This window comes from Lagopus muta, chromosome 3 (genome assembly GCF_023343835.1).
Source record: "Lagopus muta isolate bLagMut1 chromosome 3, bLagMut1 primary, whole genome shotgun sequence".
Taxonomy (NCBI): Eukaryota; Metazoa; Chordata; class Aves; order Galliformes; family Phasianidae; genus Lagopus; species Lagopus muta.
This window is the reverse complement of record NC_064435.1, coordinates 45,475,046-45,491,235: the sequence shown is the minus strand read 5'-3', so window position 1 is coordinate 45,491,235 and position 16,190 is coordinate 45,475,046. Positions and strand designations below refer to the sequence as shown.

At 41.2% G+C, this 16,190-nt stretch overlaps 1 protein-coding gene across 8 annotated transcripts in view; it reads right to left on the bottom strand.

Moving 5' to 3' along the window:
- Nucleotides 1–2,423: 2,423 nt before the first annotated feature.
- ZNF521 (zinc finger protein 521) overlaps nt 2,424–16,190 on the bottom strand; it is a 231,554-nt gene continuing 217,787 nt past the window's right edge. For all 8 annotated transcript variants that reach the window (XM_048938682.1, XM_048938674.1, XM_048938677.1 and 5 more), the window contains one exon: nt 2,424–3,265. In XM_048938682.1, the coding sequence (XP_048794639.1) occupies nt 3,236–3,265 (30 nt within the window). In that variant the 3' untranslated portion in view covers nt 2,424–3,235. The remainder of the gene's footprint in view (nt 3,266–16,190) is intronic.

Sequence of the window (16,190 nt, the reverse complement as noted above, 5' to 3'; positions counted from 1 at the left end):
GCAGAACCTTCAAAATTTCCTTTTTTGGGGGGGTTTCAGACTAAGGTTAGCAACATGACTCCTAAGTCAGAGAAAGCAATGAGAGCGTTGTACTAGGAGTGAGATGGAGAAGTGGCGATAGCCACCTTGGGAGCTGAAGCACCTTAAGTGTGCTGGGAAATCCAAGCTAGGCAAGCAGCAATGAAATCCTTAGTGCTGGTCAAAGCACATTTTGGGGAGCTGATAACTGGTTTGTCCCAGTTAATCTTTTGTTCAAATAAAGAATTAGCGCATTCCCTCATAAATCCTGTGCTCAGATATCATCTGTGTGGATTGTGTCACTTCTGCAATACACATTCCATTTTTATACTTTCTTTAGATCTGTTATGTTTCCTTAATGCAGGAGTGGCAAACAAGCCAAAGACTTATCATTACATTAAAACATCACTTACAGTAAAACTCACGCCCATCTGAAATCTTGGGAATACAGCCAGTCTCAGAGGGAAAAGGATACCCTGTGCATCAATCTATCCACGCAGCCTCTTGAATAGATTTATCCTTTCACGTAGTGTTAAGGGTATTAGGAGGAGCTCCTTTTAGCTTTTGCTGACCCAGGACCGAGAAAAGCATGCCCTAGCTGAAATGCACACGTGCACAGTCAGGGAGTTGTGTCTGTTCTTCCACAGGCAAGATGATCTGCCCCCATGTTGCTTTTCTCTAAATGCTCTCGTCATTCCCCATGGAATGCTTGGTTCTCATTGGGAAGTTGAGATGTCTTCAATAATCTATTTAAACAGCTATTTAGGTATCACTGAGAAACCTGTTCCTTTGGAAAGTAAGAGGATTCCAGCACTTGATACTACCAGCCAGCTCTTAGAAGCCATTTGGGGCTGCCTGCGGCCGCAAGACCCTTCTCTTCCCCTGCACTGCACCGCAGAAACAATCGATGCATAAAGTCTTCGTCATATTTGCTGCTGCTCTGTTTACTGTTACTTTATTTACATATCTAGAAATTCAACATCTTTGCGTGTTTTGCAAGCTGTCATGACATGAGACACTAGTAATATGCTATGTTTTGCTTGCTAACATATTTTTGACATATTTTAGCTTTTGATTATAAGATTGCATCTTTCCCAGCTACCATCTGTCTCAACTCAGTGGCACTCTGGCATTTACAAAAACAGTAGGGTGTAATATTTCTTATATACTTGAACTCTACTAGAAGCACGTTATTTTCAGTCTTAACCAATATGTCACACTTTCACACATGAAGGCTGAAATGTCTTATATCCTTTAAGGTGTCTGTCAAAAATAAAGAACACATCATCACATTCAATTTGGCTGAGATGAGTAATATATTAATGAGAATAAGAATGGGAACACTTTCTGACTTATAAATAGAACTGGCATTTTACAAGCCCTGTGTACTCGTGCCTGTATTTATCCTTTTGTCAGCACAAATGAGATTTTCACATGAAACCCAGGAATTTCTTTTTTGTATTTGGCAAAATATGCACAGTATTCTCAAAGCTGGATTTTTAAACATGACTTATTTCTTTCTTGTACTACCTGGTAACCTGAGACTTTCAGATTTTCCTTCTTCCCCTCTCTGTCCTCCATCTGTGGACAGTCAAAATGTGACATTCAGCAAACTGGAAATCACACTTTATATCTACCCTGACAGCAATGGGCATTCGGACTGTTGTGATGTGCAGCTCTTTAACTACAGTATGTCAGCAACATCGGTTTCCATGGGATGAATCCAGCAATTCAAGCAATAGGATATGTATTAAAATAGCTGGAAAATGTTGTATTTTTTGTTCCTGTTTTGTTGGTGAGCTTGTGTTGTGGGTGATACGGATAGGCAAGGTTAGCTTTTATCCCCTTTCTGCTTCTCAGAATTGCAGGCAGTCAGACCTCAGCCAAGCTGTGATGCCTGGTGGTGGTTCCCTAGGGCCATGGTGACAGGGAACATCATCTTGCTGCATTCGCCAGCCCCAGTTCTGATGCCCATGTTGGGAAAGGAGTGTGAGGGATGGGAGGGTAGCGGTGCTACTGGCAGTGGCTGTTGCTCCCAATAGTCAGTGCTAGAGCCAGCTCTATAAATAATATTGTGGATATAATATAACTAAACACAGAAGATGTGCGGTGACTCTTCTGGCAACCAACATGTCAAGTGTACAGGTAAGAAATCGTTGAAACTGCCTAAGAAGATAAACAAACGAGAAAACACTGCCCTGAAGCACATACTGTTCTGCAGTAGGCCAGCAGATGTGTTGCTACCAGAACCTTTAGTTAAATGTCCAGCTATGAGAAAAGCGACCTACTGACAAGTACGGAGGCCCTTACACAACGGGATTCCAGATCTTGGTGGTCCTTGGGATACTAGAGGAACAATGACAGCGGTACTGCTTTCAAAGGGAAAAGACAAGACACAAGCATGCTCACACATAATGGTAAACTGAATTTATTTCCTTTTGGAAAACAATTCCAGTAATCTCCAGGTTCAGATCGCAGAGTAAACATTAATAACAGTAACATACAGGTTAGTTCAACTGATTCAAGAATTTGGCCATGTGAAATCATTAAGGAAAGTCTTGAACACTCAAAGCTTCAAACGGTATCCAGAAAAAAAAAAAAAATTCTTTGACAATCTACATAACAACTATTGCATATATGGTAATGCTATCTGTCATATCGCAAGGCTTACAAATATATATACGGGCCTTATTCAACTGTGGGTTCCTGCTCTGTGAGAGAGAGAGTCTTCAGATTTTTTGCAAGAATCTTCAGCAATAAAAAATAGTCTTGGATTCATCCGTTTGTATACCAAAAGAGAGAGATTTCTAGACCGAAGTTTAAATGAAAAGAAGGCCAAACAGAGCTGTATTGGAACATAGCTATTACTTTCTCCCTCCTCCTTGAAAATGACGCTTGTTCTTCAGCTATTTTTTCCCCTCTTACAGTATTATTATTATTTTTATCCTTCTTGAATAGGGCCCAAGTCCACTTGTCTTTATAAGACCATTTTAGTATCAGACAACATAATACATGTGCAACACTTTATATACAGGAAGTCTATCCGGTGCTCAAAAGTTCAAACACATGAACATCCAACAGTTTCGATAATACAAGTTTTATGGTACAATACAATGTTTCTGAATAATATACATTAACAATGAAAGTTTCGTGCAAAGAGTAAAACGTGTTCCCTTTTTGTGCCACAAAGAATCCTCCAGAAGAGATGGGCCTTGCACTAACTGCTATGCTGGGTCATCGTATGATTCTGTAATGAAAACAAAAGAGACAGATTAGTCACAGGATAGGCATTTCTACCAACACCACACAAAATAATGTATTGAAAAGAGAAGATGATTGACCCCTCCCTTTTCTAAAGCAGACAGAAGAAGCGTTGTTATCAAAGAAAACAGCTTTTCCCAGTTGTTTCAACTGCTTTTCTCTCCATGGGTCACCAGAAAGGCAACACACTGCATTTGTGGAGGTTTGGGCAGCCCTGCTCTAGGGATACTGTCCACCAGCCCTGTTCTTGTGGTGCGTGCTCTACACGTGGCTGCTGGTTTATATGTTACTCAAATGAGAAATGCATGCATTTCTCAGAAATGTCCTTGTTGCTTATAAGCCAAAAAATGGACAGTGCTTCCCAGACTGTAGCATCACTTCAAAAGTTTTATTACATTAAAAACTATTTCCCACTTAAATAGCATAGCACAGTATATTCCACAAAGACCATAAGCCCCATTTTGTGCCTAGAAGGGAGCTCAAAGACTGATGAGAAAACAAGAGCGTTGCCACAGTCCTTCTGTCAGCCACCAAAACCCACAGATATTTTTCCTCAACTGAATGCAATGCTTTTTTTGAGGTAGCGTGACACGGGCTTTGGAGCCTGAAGTTCTCCCTTCCTCTACTAGGAATGAACAAATGCGGCAGCAAACACAACTTTCATGACCCTGCCCTAATCGAGTTGACCACTTCTAGGGATGAGATGCAATTTCAGTGCCTGCATTGGCTCAGGTCCTACACAAACACTGAGCTAAGAGCAAGGAACCAATCCAGTGTATGTTAAGTCTGCTCCAATATAAACTGGATTCAAAGAAAAACAAAGTCTGTGAATGCTACTTCACAGCAATGCTACTGATTAGTGATGAACTTTGCACGTTTTTAATCCAGGCCAGATTTGGGCCAGTGACTCAGAGGGGAAGGGTGTCATGTCCCATAGCCTGGCCCCTGCATGTGCAGTCCCCTCACTCTGCTTTATCAGCCCAATCTGTCTTACAACCCCCTTTGGATTCTTCCGGATGAACCTGTTCCCCGAAGGCTGTCAGAATTCTCCATGAAGAGAACATCTATCTACTAGAGCATACCCTCCAGAGCCACCCATGGAAAGAGCCATACAGGCAGCCTTGGCAACACAAATGTGAAATGCAGCGTGATTGCAGGCCGGTCTGATTGCTCCCCCTGCCTTTTCCTTTCTCTCTGCCTAAAACTGTGCACGCACACAAACAATAGTTCATGGGACATTTGGCAAGCAAAGGATCTTACAGTAAGACTGAGGAATTTTTAATGTAGTGCCATTCTCGAGATTAAAGGAAAATGACCCAGTGACACTCAGAGATGCAATTTCCAGATGTGAATACAAAATGATTTAATGCTGATGGCAGGCATTCCAGACTGTCCAAGGCCAGAGAGTGTTAAACAAATACACTCTACTGCTCGATTTCATCTAGCTTCTTATCCTTCCCATAAAGTCATTTCAGAATGCTGCAAAACAGTAACAATACACTGCAGACTAAAACATCAGCTGGTCTCAGGTAATGGGCTCTGACTTGAAACCACAGAAGCAAGGAAATTAAGAGTTAAGCCTGACAGTTGGCCCTTTAGTCATCCTGTTGTGCCCATTTATTGCAGAACTTACAGCATAACACCATGAGCTTATTGGAGACCCTGCAGTACATAGAAACCATGGGACAGGTTAAATACGGGGTGGCAGCCTGAATGCTGATTTCTCCTTTGCTCCTGAGTAGGTGAAGTCACATGCCAGTTGTTACATTGCAAGGTGATGTTTGGGGGTGCCTTTTGTTTCCAGTCTGCTGAGAGTAAGCATGTCAGTCATTTCCATTTTCTTTCTTTCCACTGACTGAACAGCGCAGGATCAGTGTGGGGCCGGATGAACAGTTGCATGTGAAGCAGCCAAAAGGTGCTTTAGTAGTGTAGGCATAACTCTGGCTGCAGTGATATTTTTGATTAAAATATAAAAAGGCCTAAATGTGATAAAGTAAAGCCCAGTATAGGGACAGACTTGCTCCTCCTCTCAGTGTCGTGGCTCCCACGCCCTGGTTCAAATCAGGATTTTCTTGATACACTGAAGAAGCAATAGAAGAAAACAAGCATTGCACAGCAAAACAAGACAGGGCAGGATTCAAACATCAGGAAACGCTTTGAGCAGCTCAGGCCTTAAAAAGGCAACTCTGCTTACTTTAAACAGTCAAAACACAATACGCTTTCCAAAGTAATTAAGGCTCCCCATATGTGAGGGACAAGGGAGAAATACCTATTTGGCTAAGTGGCAAAATACAAAGTAGAAGCACTTCAGAAGCATAACATTGACAAGACGAGCGGGCGAAGGATGGGAGGAGAGAGATAAGAAGAGGAAGAAAATTCTGTAATCCCACCGAGAGCCATATTCCACTCTACCAAAAGCCATCTATTGGAGACCCCACGTCTAAGTGACTGAAAATTGCAAACATTAATCCCAGTTATGAACTGCTGTTGTTTTTATGAGGGGTGTTGTGTTTAAAAATTTAGGGCACAAAATCCTCCTCCATTATCCACACAGCAGATCTCGGCGCTCGCTCTTCCTCGCAGCAGTGAGCTCCTGCCTGCCTGGCAGCGGGTGGGGAAGTCAGAAGATGGAGCTCCTGCTGGCAGGGACGTAGCAGGGACACGGCAGCGTGGGCACCCAAGAGAGCAAGGAGTGGCAGTGAGATCCCCTGTGTGGCTGTGAGCACGCTGCCCCCTCTCTAAGGGTATGCTGTGAGCTTGGAACGTGCCTCCACCAGAAACTCCAAAATAGCTTGCCTGAGTGCAGAGGAATTAGTGTATCTACTTGCCAAAGAGAAGTCATTTAACTAAACACAGAAGGTATCACATACTCCCCTTCTCCATATAACCCAAATTTCATTGTGCATAAGTGCTGTTTAATTACAAGGTAATCTCCCTGTGAAGCAAAAGTTTTGGTTTCCTACTCAAGCAATGGAAAGAGAAAATATTATCTATTAACACAATCCTTTCTGGACCTCAGGAACAGCTATGTTAACACTTCCAAGAGCTACCATTTCACAAGGAGAACTGTATTTGCAAATAGAAATGCAAGCTTTGCATGCACAAAATGGAGGACCAGTGAGGCAGAAGGTCTCTGCGTTCCTACATCAGGCACCAGCCCAGCCAGGAATCCTCTCACCTCCACTGCTTCTCTGTCTTGATGTTATTTGGAAAGCAGGTAGAACCTAAATTCAAAGTATTTCTCAGTCAAAAGAAAATCTTTAATTGCATTTGCCCTGGTCCTGTATCTATTCATTAGAATCCAGAATAGCAACTGTTATTTGAGCTGCTATATTGTACGCCACAACTGCTCTGGATGAAAATCTTTTAAATATCCCTGTTGTTAGTGTTAAGGAGCTAGAAAAGATGCACGGATTTCATTATAACACTGTCCAGAATAATTTTCTCCGAAAAAAAAAGAAAAAGAAAAAGTAAAAGGTTTCTTTGCAGAAATGTTCAAGACAAAAGAGGCAGTACTTCTGTTGTTAGGTGCACATCTCTGTGTTCCAGAAAGAACATGAGATGTATTAGCTGGCAGAACGTTACCACCCACAGCATCAAAATTAGCAAAGAAAAAAATACCCACAGATAACCACAGACTCACTACACCATTAGTATTTTTAATGTGAATTGCAGTTGAATTCAGTATAATGAGACTTGTGCTCTTAGGACAAGATGAAGCAAGACGTTGCTGTACCCGACAAACAGTGCAAAGAGGGTACAAGTGTAGAAATATAAAATTAAATGCGGATGCTTTATTTCAACAGATGGTAACAGTACCAAAGCAGCATGTTATTTTTTCCTTAGTTCAAGAACACAAACATGAGTAATCAATCATCACTGATTAAGTAATTATGGTACCCTACGTGTTATCACTTATCTGGAATCCTTTATCTGTGTACATTATGGATCATATTATATTTTTTAGCATTCAAGAACAAAATACAACAAAAAATCTCCAGCCCCCTTGCACTGCAATACAGTAGCAGGTTGTAAAACAGAACTCTACATTACTATCAGCCTTTAAGCACTACTTTTTTTTTTTTTTTTTTAACAATAGCAATTGGTTTCCAACAGGCTGGATAATAAGTCTTTTGACCTGCATTCTTCTCTGACCCATTAAGGTCACCCCTGTGCTCGGGCATAAAGCTGACTTAGGAAATGCCTGCAAGTCCTGCATTTCATCTCCTGCCCACTCAAAATAAAGCTTTCTTTAAATGTGTCTGTACGGGTCCCTGAAGACCAGGGAGGCATCCCTGTAGTGGGCAATGGAGGGACAGAAGCTTCTGCCTTTATTAATGAATGCAGACCATTATGAGTCTGGCTGGCTCCTGCACTGTTCCCAGAAGCATATACTGTACGTGACTTAAAATGCTAGAATATTGACACAAAGCGAGCTGGGCACCCCTAAGGAAAATTACTCCTTGGATATAATGTAGGCTCGTAACAGCTATTAGAGTACAAAATAAAACCCTCCGGGATCAAACTGACATATACCGCATTCTACCTACTCCTCAAACATTAGAAGAATTTCTTTGTGAAGGCATTCTCAAGGACAGCATTAAACTGACTTTTGTAGCAATCTGCACCAGCTTTTTGGCTTACAGCTTTTAGTACTAAATCTCTAGTTTGAATCAATATAAGTACTATATCTTCCACATTAATCAATACATTTGGTTCAATACACGTTCTATTAAATTATACTTTCTAATCGAGATTTTCTGCTTCTCTTCCCTTCTTTATATTCCAAACTTCCTACTCTGTACCATACTTTTGTAGCTGTTTGCAGCTAATAAGAGAATGCTGGACTTTCCAGAGCTGAAGGGGAAGGAAGAAAAGCTGGTAGAAAAGGCAAGACTAGCGAAACCTTATGTGCAGCAGTAATGATGAATCCAAAATTCAGTTTCACAGCATCAGTGTGGTTTCCAGAGCTTCAGCCTGATGCTTCATCACTGAGCCGGGTGCCATTGATACAAGACTTCTCTAGGAAGCTCCGCATTGAGAAGTGGTGAAATAGTACGTCGTGTGGGAAGAGGCACGGGGAGGAGGGAACGTGAGTAGAGTGAACAAATGAAACTTGTTCACACATAACTAAAACTTCTAGAAAAATCTAAGGAAAGGCTGATTTTTATACCATTTCTTTAAACTTGTGGTCTTTCAGTGCAGGTACACAGTTTATTGTCAATGTCCCATTGTACTGTGACAACTTTCTTTCCTGTTAAACCATAACGTCATTATATGCAAGTCTAAATGGATGAGATATTTAGATTTGTGAGATACTAAGATTAAATACATCCTATAAATTAAAATGTAAAAAGATCTGATTTTTTTCCAAGTCTTTGGGGATATCTGAAACATTTGGATAGAAGATATCTGTGGCAATCTGAGTGATGTACAGTTACAGCAAATGACTTTTCCACACCTGCGTTAAGTTTGGTGGAAATGTGGTTATTCTTCATACACAGAGAATATGAACCACAATGTCAGAATGATAAACACATACATTACAGGCATTTGCCTCTAACAGATCAGAAACACTGCACTGATGCCCCTTGCTTGCGGTTTCTCTTTTTTTGTCTCCAAACAATCACTGTGAATCCAAATAATCTGCAGAGAAACTGTTGCCTTTCCTTTTGACATTTAACATCAACCCACTCAGCTCACAATAGCATCTTATAATCCTTTCTCGATGACACTATGTCACTATTAAAGAAAAAGGTGAAATAGCATAATAAAAGAGAAGAACAAGAACTCATAGAATTTAAAGACAGAAAAGACCCATTAGGGCGTTTTCTCCACCCACCTTGCCAGCGTTGGATTATTGCCTATAGTGTAATTTCAAGTGTTTTGCCCAGTCCAATTTTAATTAGAGCTCCCAATGCTCCTCCTGGGAGGCTGTTTCACAGCTTCACAGACCTCAGGGTTAGGATTCTTTTCCCTGATGTTCATTCCAGGAGAGGAAGAGGCTCAGCCAGCTCCAAATCACACATGAAACCAAATCTGCATAGTCAGGAGCTGATTTCAGTAGAATATTTGGGCCATTTCAAAGCATCTGAAAGCAGTAAACACGCTCTCAAGCCTCAAAATACCAAGGCCCCAGCTCCTCTGCTATTGCAGGCAATAAAGGCGATTCTGTTATGCAGGCTTTTCAGACTGTTCTGCAATACAGATGACTGTGTAATATCGGTGGGATTCAGCAGTGCTCCCACACTACAAGCAATCCTCTCCACAGCCCACCTCCACTACATATATTAAAAGAAGGTTTTAAACCTGCTATAGGGACATATCCAGGTCCGTTCTATGATACAATCCTTAGCTGTACTGACAGAACAACTTTGTGTTTTTCACACAGGTGAAATACAAAGAGCAACTGCAGTTGAAGCTCATCATTAGATGATGTGACCATAGATTATTTCCCCTAATGAGTTCCTCCCTTCCTTTCATTAAACACAAACCACAAGAAACTAAATTATTTTATCTGAAATCTTGGCACTAACAGATGTTTCTGAGATGTTTTCAGGAATTACACTGCTTCTGACACAAAAGTGACTATATATTCAGAAATCAGTGGTCACACTTATCCTGAGTGAATGAGGTAGCTGGAAAGCAGATGACTGTAGTTTTTCATAGGTTCAAAGTAGGAAGCCAAATGGAGATTTTGAAGCTCTAGTGAGAAGAGAAAATACTCCAGCAAGGTGTGCCTGCCATCAGTACCTGCAGTGCTGCAGTGCAGCTGATGGAGCAGGAGGAGCATTGATGAACTTTTAAATGCACTGAGGTGGGTATGGAGTTTCATCCAGACCCATTCCGACCACCAGCACAGGTCTAACAATACACAGTTTCTGAAACTTGAGATTCCCAAGGAAAGAAACATTTGATCTGAACTAAAATAGAGCCATTTCCACTACAAAGAAGGGGTTAAATCCCAAGAGAAGCTATGCGCCCATAAATATCACTTGTCTATGCATAAATACCACTTATGTGGGGTGAGTTGATGTTTACCAGCCTTTGAACCAGCTCTATTCTCAGACACCAGGGCCACTTGAACTTGGTCATCTTAGGTCATGAGTGACCGCTGCTGACAACGACAATTTAAGAAAGTCTGCACTGAGCCGTAGTTATCTGTATAAATTAGTTCACCTAAGCTATGTGAGTTGATATTATATTAACAACTCTGAATGACTGCTAATCAGATCATTCACTTAATCACATTTATGTAAAAGTCTCAGTATTCTGGGTCTTCTACTCAAATATTACCAGCTGGACCAGAGAACACAAAATCAGAAAAAACCCTCTAATTAGATAGGGTGTTCTCAGGGATCAAAAAATTAAAAAACAACCAAACAAAAACCCAGATGCTGATTTTTCTTCGGAGACTTCCATTAAGTCTCTAATAAAACACTAGTTATACATTTTTGGATGGATTATTACATGTAAATACATATATCACAGGTTTTATGTATGGAAAAGAATGAGATATTTCTAGTACAGCAACTAAGACTTTCATCATTGTCACCAGAAGTGAATAGAGGCAAATAAAAGTGTCTGCTCCCATCCTTGCCCCTTCCTCATTAGGAGCGTTAAGGGGCCTAAACAGGTGCCCCTGCCACAAATCAGACTAGCTTCAAGGCTCCACCTACAGTGCAGCACCCTTCCATAAGCCTCCCTTAGACTATTTGGGGTTAGTGAAATGCAATGGAACTTACAACTACTTTTTCCATTTTGTGCAAGGTGTATCTGAATGTATGTGCAAGATTACCTCCACAAATGACAAAATGATGGTGGTGGGAAGAGAGGGAAGCAGTGAGAACAGGCTTACAGCAATTCACCAAAACTGGAAAAACACCCCTGTTTTCTCAAGTCATGGAGAGGCTGTATTGCGCATCAGGACCCAGACCTAAGTCTCGTTTGCAACAAAACAATGCTTTTGTGATACTGCAGATGCTTGAAAGGAATACACAGGTGTCCTACCCCAGTAAGAAAACTGCTCACTAAGTGGGAATAAAAGCTTAAACAAAAAAGATGAAAGTAGGCACTTCTGAGAAATATATCAGAAGTCTTATTACTTTAGGAGATGATTATGATTACCCTGGTATAAATTAAGAGAAACTTCACTGAAATCAAGGGAGTTACAAGATAGGGACAACTAGGAAGAGAGCCAGGCTTGCGGAGCTTGAAACAAATGAATGTTGTTCATGTCCCCATTGCTTCTTGCTCACCTTCTGCAGAGGGGACAGATCTCTCCACTACATCAGACACAGGCAAAGAGCAAGCAGAACCCAAAGCTGAATGAATCCTGGTTTATCTGCAGCTGAGGCACAGCAGAGTAGCAGGGGACACAAAGCTTTGATAGGCAATACTGCCTAATCAGATGTTCAGGGATTAAATCAGTGTTTCACAAACAGATGTGCTCATCGGCAAGTTGTTACTCTGCTTTAGGGTTTTCCTTTGCTATGTTAGATTTATCGTCCTGGTGCTTTCTGAACTACAACATCTGTGAATAAGTTTAGGTCTGACCTCCCTCCTGTTTTACATCCACAAGCAGTACTCCTACATTGTGCTCTAATTTTAGATTCCTTCAAAAGAAATAAACATGTGGAAAAGAGGGAGGTAAAAATCAGAACAAAACCAGAAAACTCTTTGCCTGACAATATGCGTTCATTTCACGTGAATGCAAATTCACCTCTATCTGGGAGAGAGGAACTGGCTCTTGGAAATGAAGCTATGCTGCGTACAGATTCCTTTATAGGTCAAATTCAATTAAACAAACTCCTACTAAATATTTAACAGCTCAGTGCAGTAATTAGTGATAAATAATGGAAGCTTAAATTGATAATTGCACAGAAATGTCCTGTTGGAAACATGACGTTTCTTGTTCCTCCTGTTTATCTCATACTCACCAAATTCTGATAGGTCTTTTCAGGGATTAAAGTGACAAATGAACCTGTATTTTACACATATCTATTCAGCCAGCGGAGCAGTTTGCTATGAGCTGTAAGAAGGAGCCTTCTAAGTGGATCTTTTTCTTCTCACATTCTCATTCTGGGCTCTCTGACTTACAGCAGAGTAGCTGCTGGATCAGTGAATTGCTTTCAAACCTTTCAAACTAACTGGCAGGTCCAGAATTTCAGCTCCCATCCTTAGGATTCAAAAGGTCACCCAATTAAAATGGGGAAGCACACAGAGCTGTGATTTATATGCAAAGGGCAACCTTTAAAACAATGATCCTACTCAGTTTTCCACAGGTGCATGTACAAGAATGCACCTCTGAACAAAATTACCAATGAAATTTCAAGTTTCTTGATACAAGCTGAAAGGAAAGGAAAGCACTGTAACTTGTCTGCACTCTTATTATACAGGCAGATTGCATCCCACACTGTATCGATCTCCAGGTTCACCCCCCTACTCTGTGACACATCTCTGGGTATTGTGCTTATCAGGTGACAAAGGGACAGCCTGGAATCTGGATTACCCACACATTGGCAGCCAGTGTGTGTTGCCTTGTACAACAGCACTGAGCACACTGGAGGTTATGGATCAGCCCAACACTAACACAGTGTCTAACATAGCTTTCACTCAGCTAAAAGCAAAGCGTGAACCAGCCCAGGTTTAAAATCACCAGACCCAGCTTGGTGCGTGAAAATCCTATTGGGTGTTTATCAGCTGGCTTACATACAGGTAAGGGAATATTTAAGCCAACTGGCATGTTTTGGATCTAGAAGTCAGAAAGAGATAGGGGCGAAAATGTGTCTCCTCATCCACAGTATGTTAATTCTAAAATGTGCAGGAAAGAAAAGGAAACACTACTCCTACTCTTTGAAATGCTGATGGTCAGCCTCACTCAGTTTTACATTGATGCATTTCTTTCTTCAAGATGGTATGTAAGGAAAAGCAGACTAGTCAGGTCTGACTGTAATGATGAAAGAATCCTGAGCCGAAGCAGAGGTCCCATGACTCTTGGTCTCTGACTTGCTTCACAGCTGGCTACTGTGCCAGCCCAGATTAGGCATCTCACTGTCCCTGCGGTTGGACTTGATGATCTTTAAGATCTTTTTCAATTCTATGACTCTATGATTCTATTCCTACAGCTTGTTGAACAAGGAGCAGCAGCTATGTGACAGGGTTGGTATGAATGAGAATTACACATACGCTTGTCGGTAAAGAAATTAAGGACTGCTTTCATCCCTTCGTAGCCAGTGACAGTCAATAATCCTACACTGAAACGCTGTGTTCTTATAACAACTGCATCCTAGTTGCCTCCTTTTCAGTTTAAGAAGCTCTAGGTTGTGAAAGTTATTTTTAGAGACCAGTGTACTATTGTGCCCTTTAGAAAGTCACCACTTCTCTGAATTTTTTAAGGATGTACACTGTAAATCAATAAATCTGGAGTGTTTACTGACATGTGGTACCAGAATAATAAAACTTTATATTTGTCACTGTGGTTGTTAGTTGTTAACTGAGGAAGTCCAAATTTTCTATTGTCTTCTGTTTTGTTGCCATTTGCATTTGTGGAACAGAAGTGTGAAATGTGACCACAGCTAAATGGGAGGAATTTTACTCTCACTTTTGCCTGCCTTCAGAATCTATACAAGGAGCTGCACAGTGAAGTCTTACTCCTTTGTAAGTCCAAGTAATTCGTTTAATACTTTTCCAACCTCTCAAACAAGGACAACACAAGGAAGCATCGTTCTGTGCTTTTTTCCTTCTTTCCCTTGAGGACAGAAGCATCCTCCTACAAAATGCCATTCTTCTAGCCTGGTCATTCTGCTCCCCGTCACACAGCTGGCCATGACACACTGCAAGTGAGACGTGCCACTAGAGTCAGGCTTGGCCTTGCACAATGAAACAGATGCCCCTCACCCCTGGCAATGATGTGGCTCTCTCTGCTGGGGGCACCTGCTTACACCCCTTGCTGCCTATTAGGGCTGTCTTTCAATGCGACCATCTTCTGATCAACTGAAGATAAATCACACCAAGGAGGGAAGATAACAGAAGACAATGCTTCCACTCACTTGCTGAATGTGTTTAGTACTGAGCTGTCTGAAATATAGAACTTTATCTCCTCTACAAAAAGATGTGCTGTAGCTATGGTGAGGCTAATCTATAACCCTCACGGTCTTATATAATTTGCTACTCCAAATTACTTTTAATTCATTACAATAAAACCCACCTAATTAAAATAACTCTTTAAAGTGAAGTATTAGCTTGATCCTGGGGAAAAAAAACAACAACAAAAACAACAACCAACAAACAGAATCTTCTCTACCAGGGGGCAATTCATCATACTGCAGTGCACACTTACACCAATGCAAACGTAAGCTGGGAACAAGTGCCCTCAGCAACAGTGCCAGCATTAAGAGGCAGGAGGCCGCATGCCAGAAAACCTGCCACACACAAGTGGCACTTCTCATCTAAAACTCTCAGTTAGTTCACCTTGGCAAAACATATCGACTACTAACTTCAGTAAACAGACTGGTACTACAAACAACAGTTGCTTTCCCAGAAAGTAACTGTCTTCAACACTGAGATAAAACATTTGTTTGGGGGCTACTCTTGCGGTCCCTGATGTTCAATAACAGTTCTGCATTGTAGCATTAGCATCAGCACTGCCACTTCTCTGTGGTCTATATCCTATTCTCCCTGTGAGTCTTTTCAGCATCTCGAGGTGTTTTACAGACTGCATGTTTGTGCTCTGGTCAGATTGACCAAATAAATACTTCTGGATTTCAAAGAGGCTGCTCTGGGGCTTTGGCTTTCCCTTAAAATGTCATTAAATCGTCAGGGTGATCTGCTTTCAAAATGTCTGTTCGAAAACATACTTAATATCAGCAATTACAGCTCACAGACTTTCTGGTTTCTGTTATTTCTGCTTCTCAGTAACTATTAAGAATTACGAAAAATACAGCGTTCTCCATTTGCATACGCAAAGAAGAAGAAAACCAGAAAGCAATTATAAGGGCTAAGCAGAAAGTCTCCGGAATACATGCAGCACAATATTGGATTTAACAAAAAAAAAGAAAAATTTTTTTTTTTTCTCTATCCTAAAACATAACACTTTGTAGAAAGTTCTTTTCAAATCAAAGCAACACTACAGTAAAACAACTGCAGGCAACATTTCTGAGCCACAACACAGTTTGTGTCAGAACGCTCATCACTTCAGGCTGACCTGTCAAACTAGCTTTGGGAACACAATAAAAAGACAAATCTGCAAGTTGGTAAGAAACTTGGGAAAGATGAAAAGTAGGAGTTGCTTCCAAACTATAGAGCAGAGTGCTGTGCAGCGCTAACCAAGCTGTGGTGATGGTTGCAGCAGCTGTCTGTCCCTTCCTACTGCTTACAGGCACACCTGCTCGGCTCTGCTCCTAACAATACTGTGAGGGAGACAACATTTTGAAGCTCCGACAGAAGAAACCAAATGAAAAATTCAGGCGCAGCTGAGTGGCATGGAGAAGAGATGAGAATTTAGTGCTGTATATGAGTGCCTGCTATATAGCAGCCACTATAGCAATAGTGCTATATTATAAACTGCATATGGATGAAGTTGGCTGAATGACACTTTTGAACCTTGGGAGGCAATTTCTGGAACCTACATTTCCAGGAGATTCTCAGCACCTTGCAGAATCCTATTCCCAAATCCAACCGATTCACTTAGGTGGCCCACGGTGGTCTCTGGGTGCCTCTTTTTAGGCATCAGGGATTAACATTCTGGCCACAGGGCTTTTCCAGAAACTAACAGAGTTGTCAAACAGTCTACAGAACTCACCAGAGAATCATTTCTAAGGGTTTTGGAATCACCACTGTTCAGAGATATATTTCTCTATTAAGTTCTGCAGAACAGACCAACATCTGCAGAGACTTACCATTCTCTGATA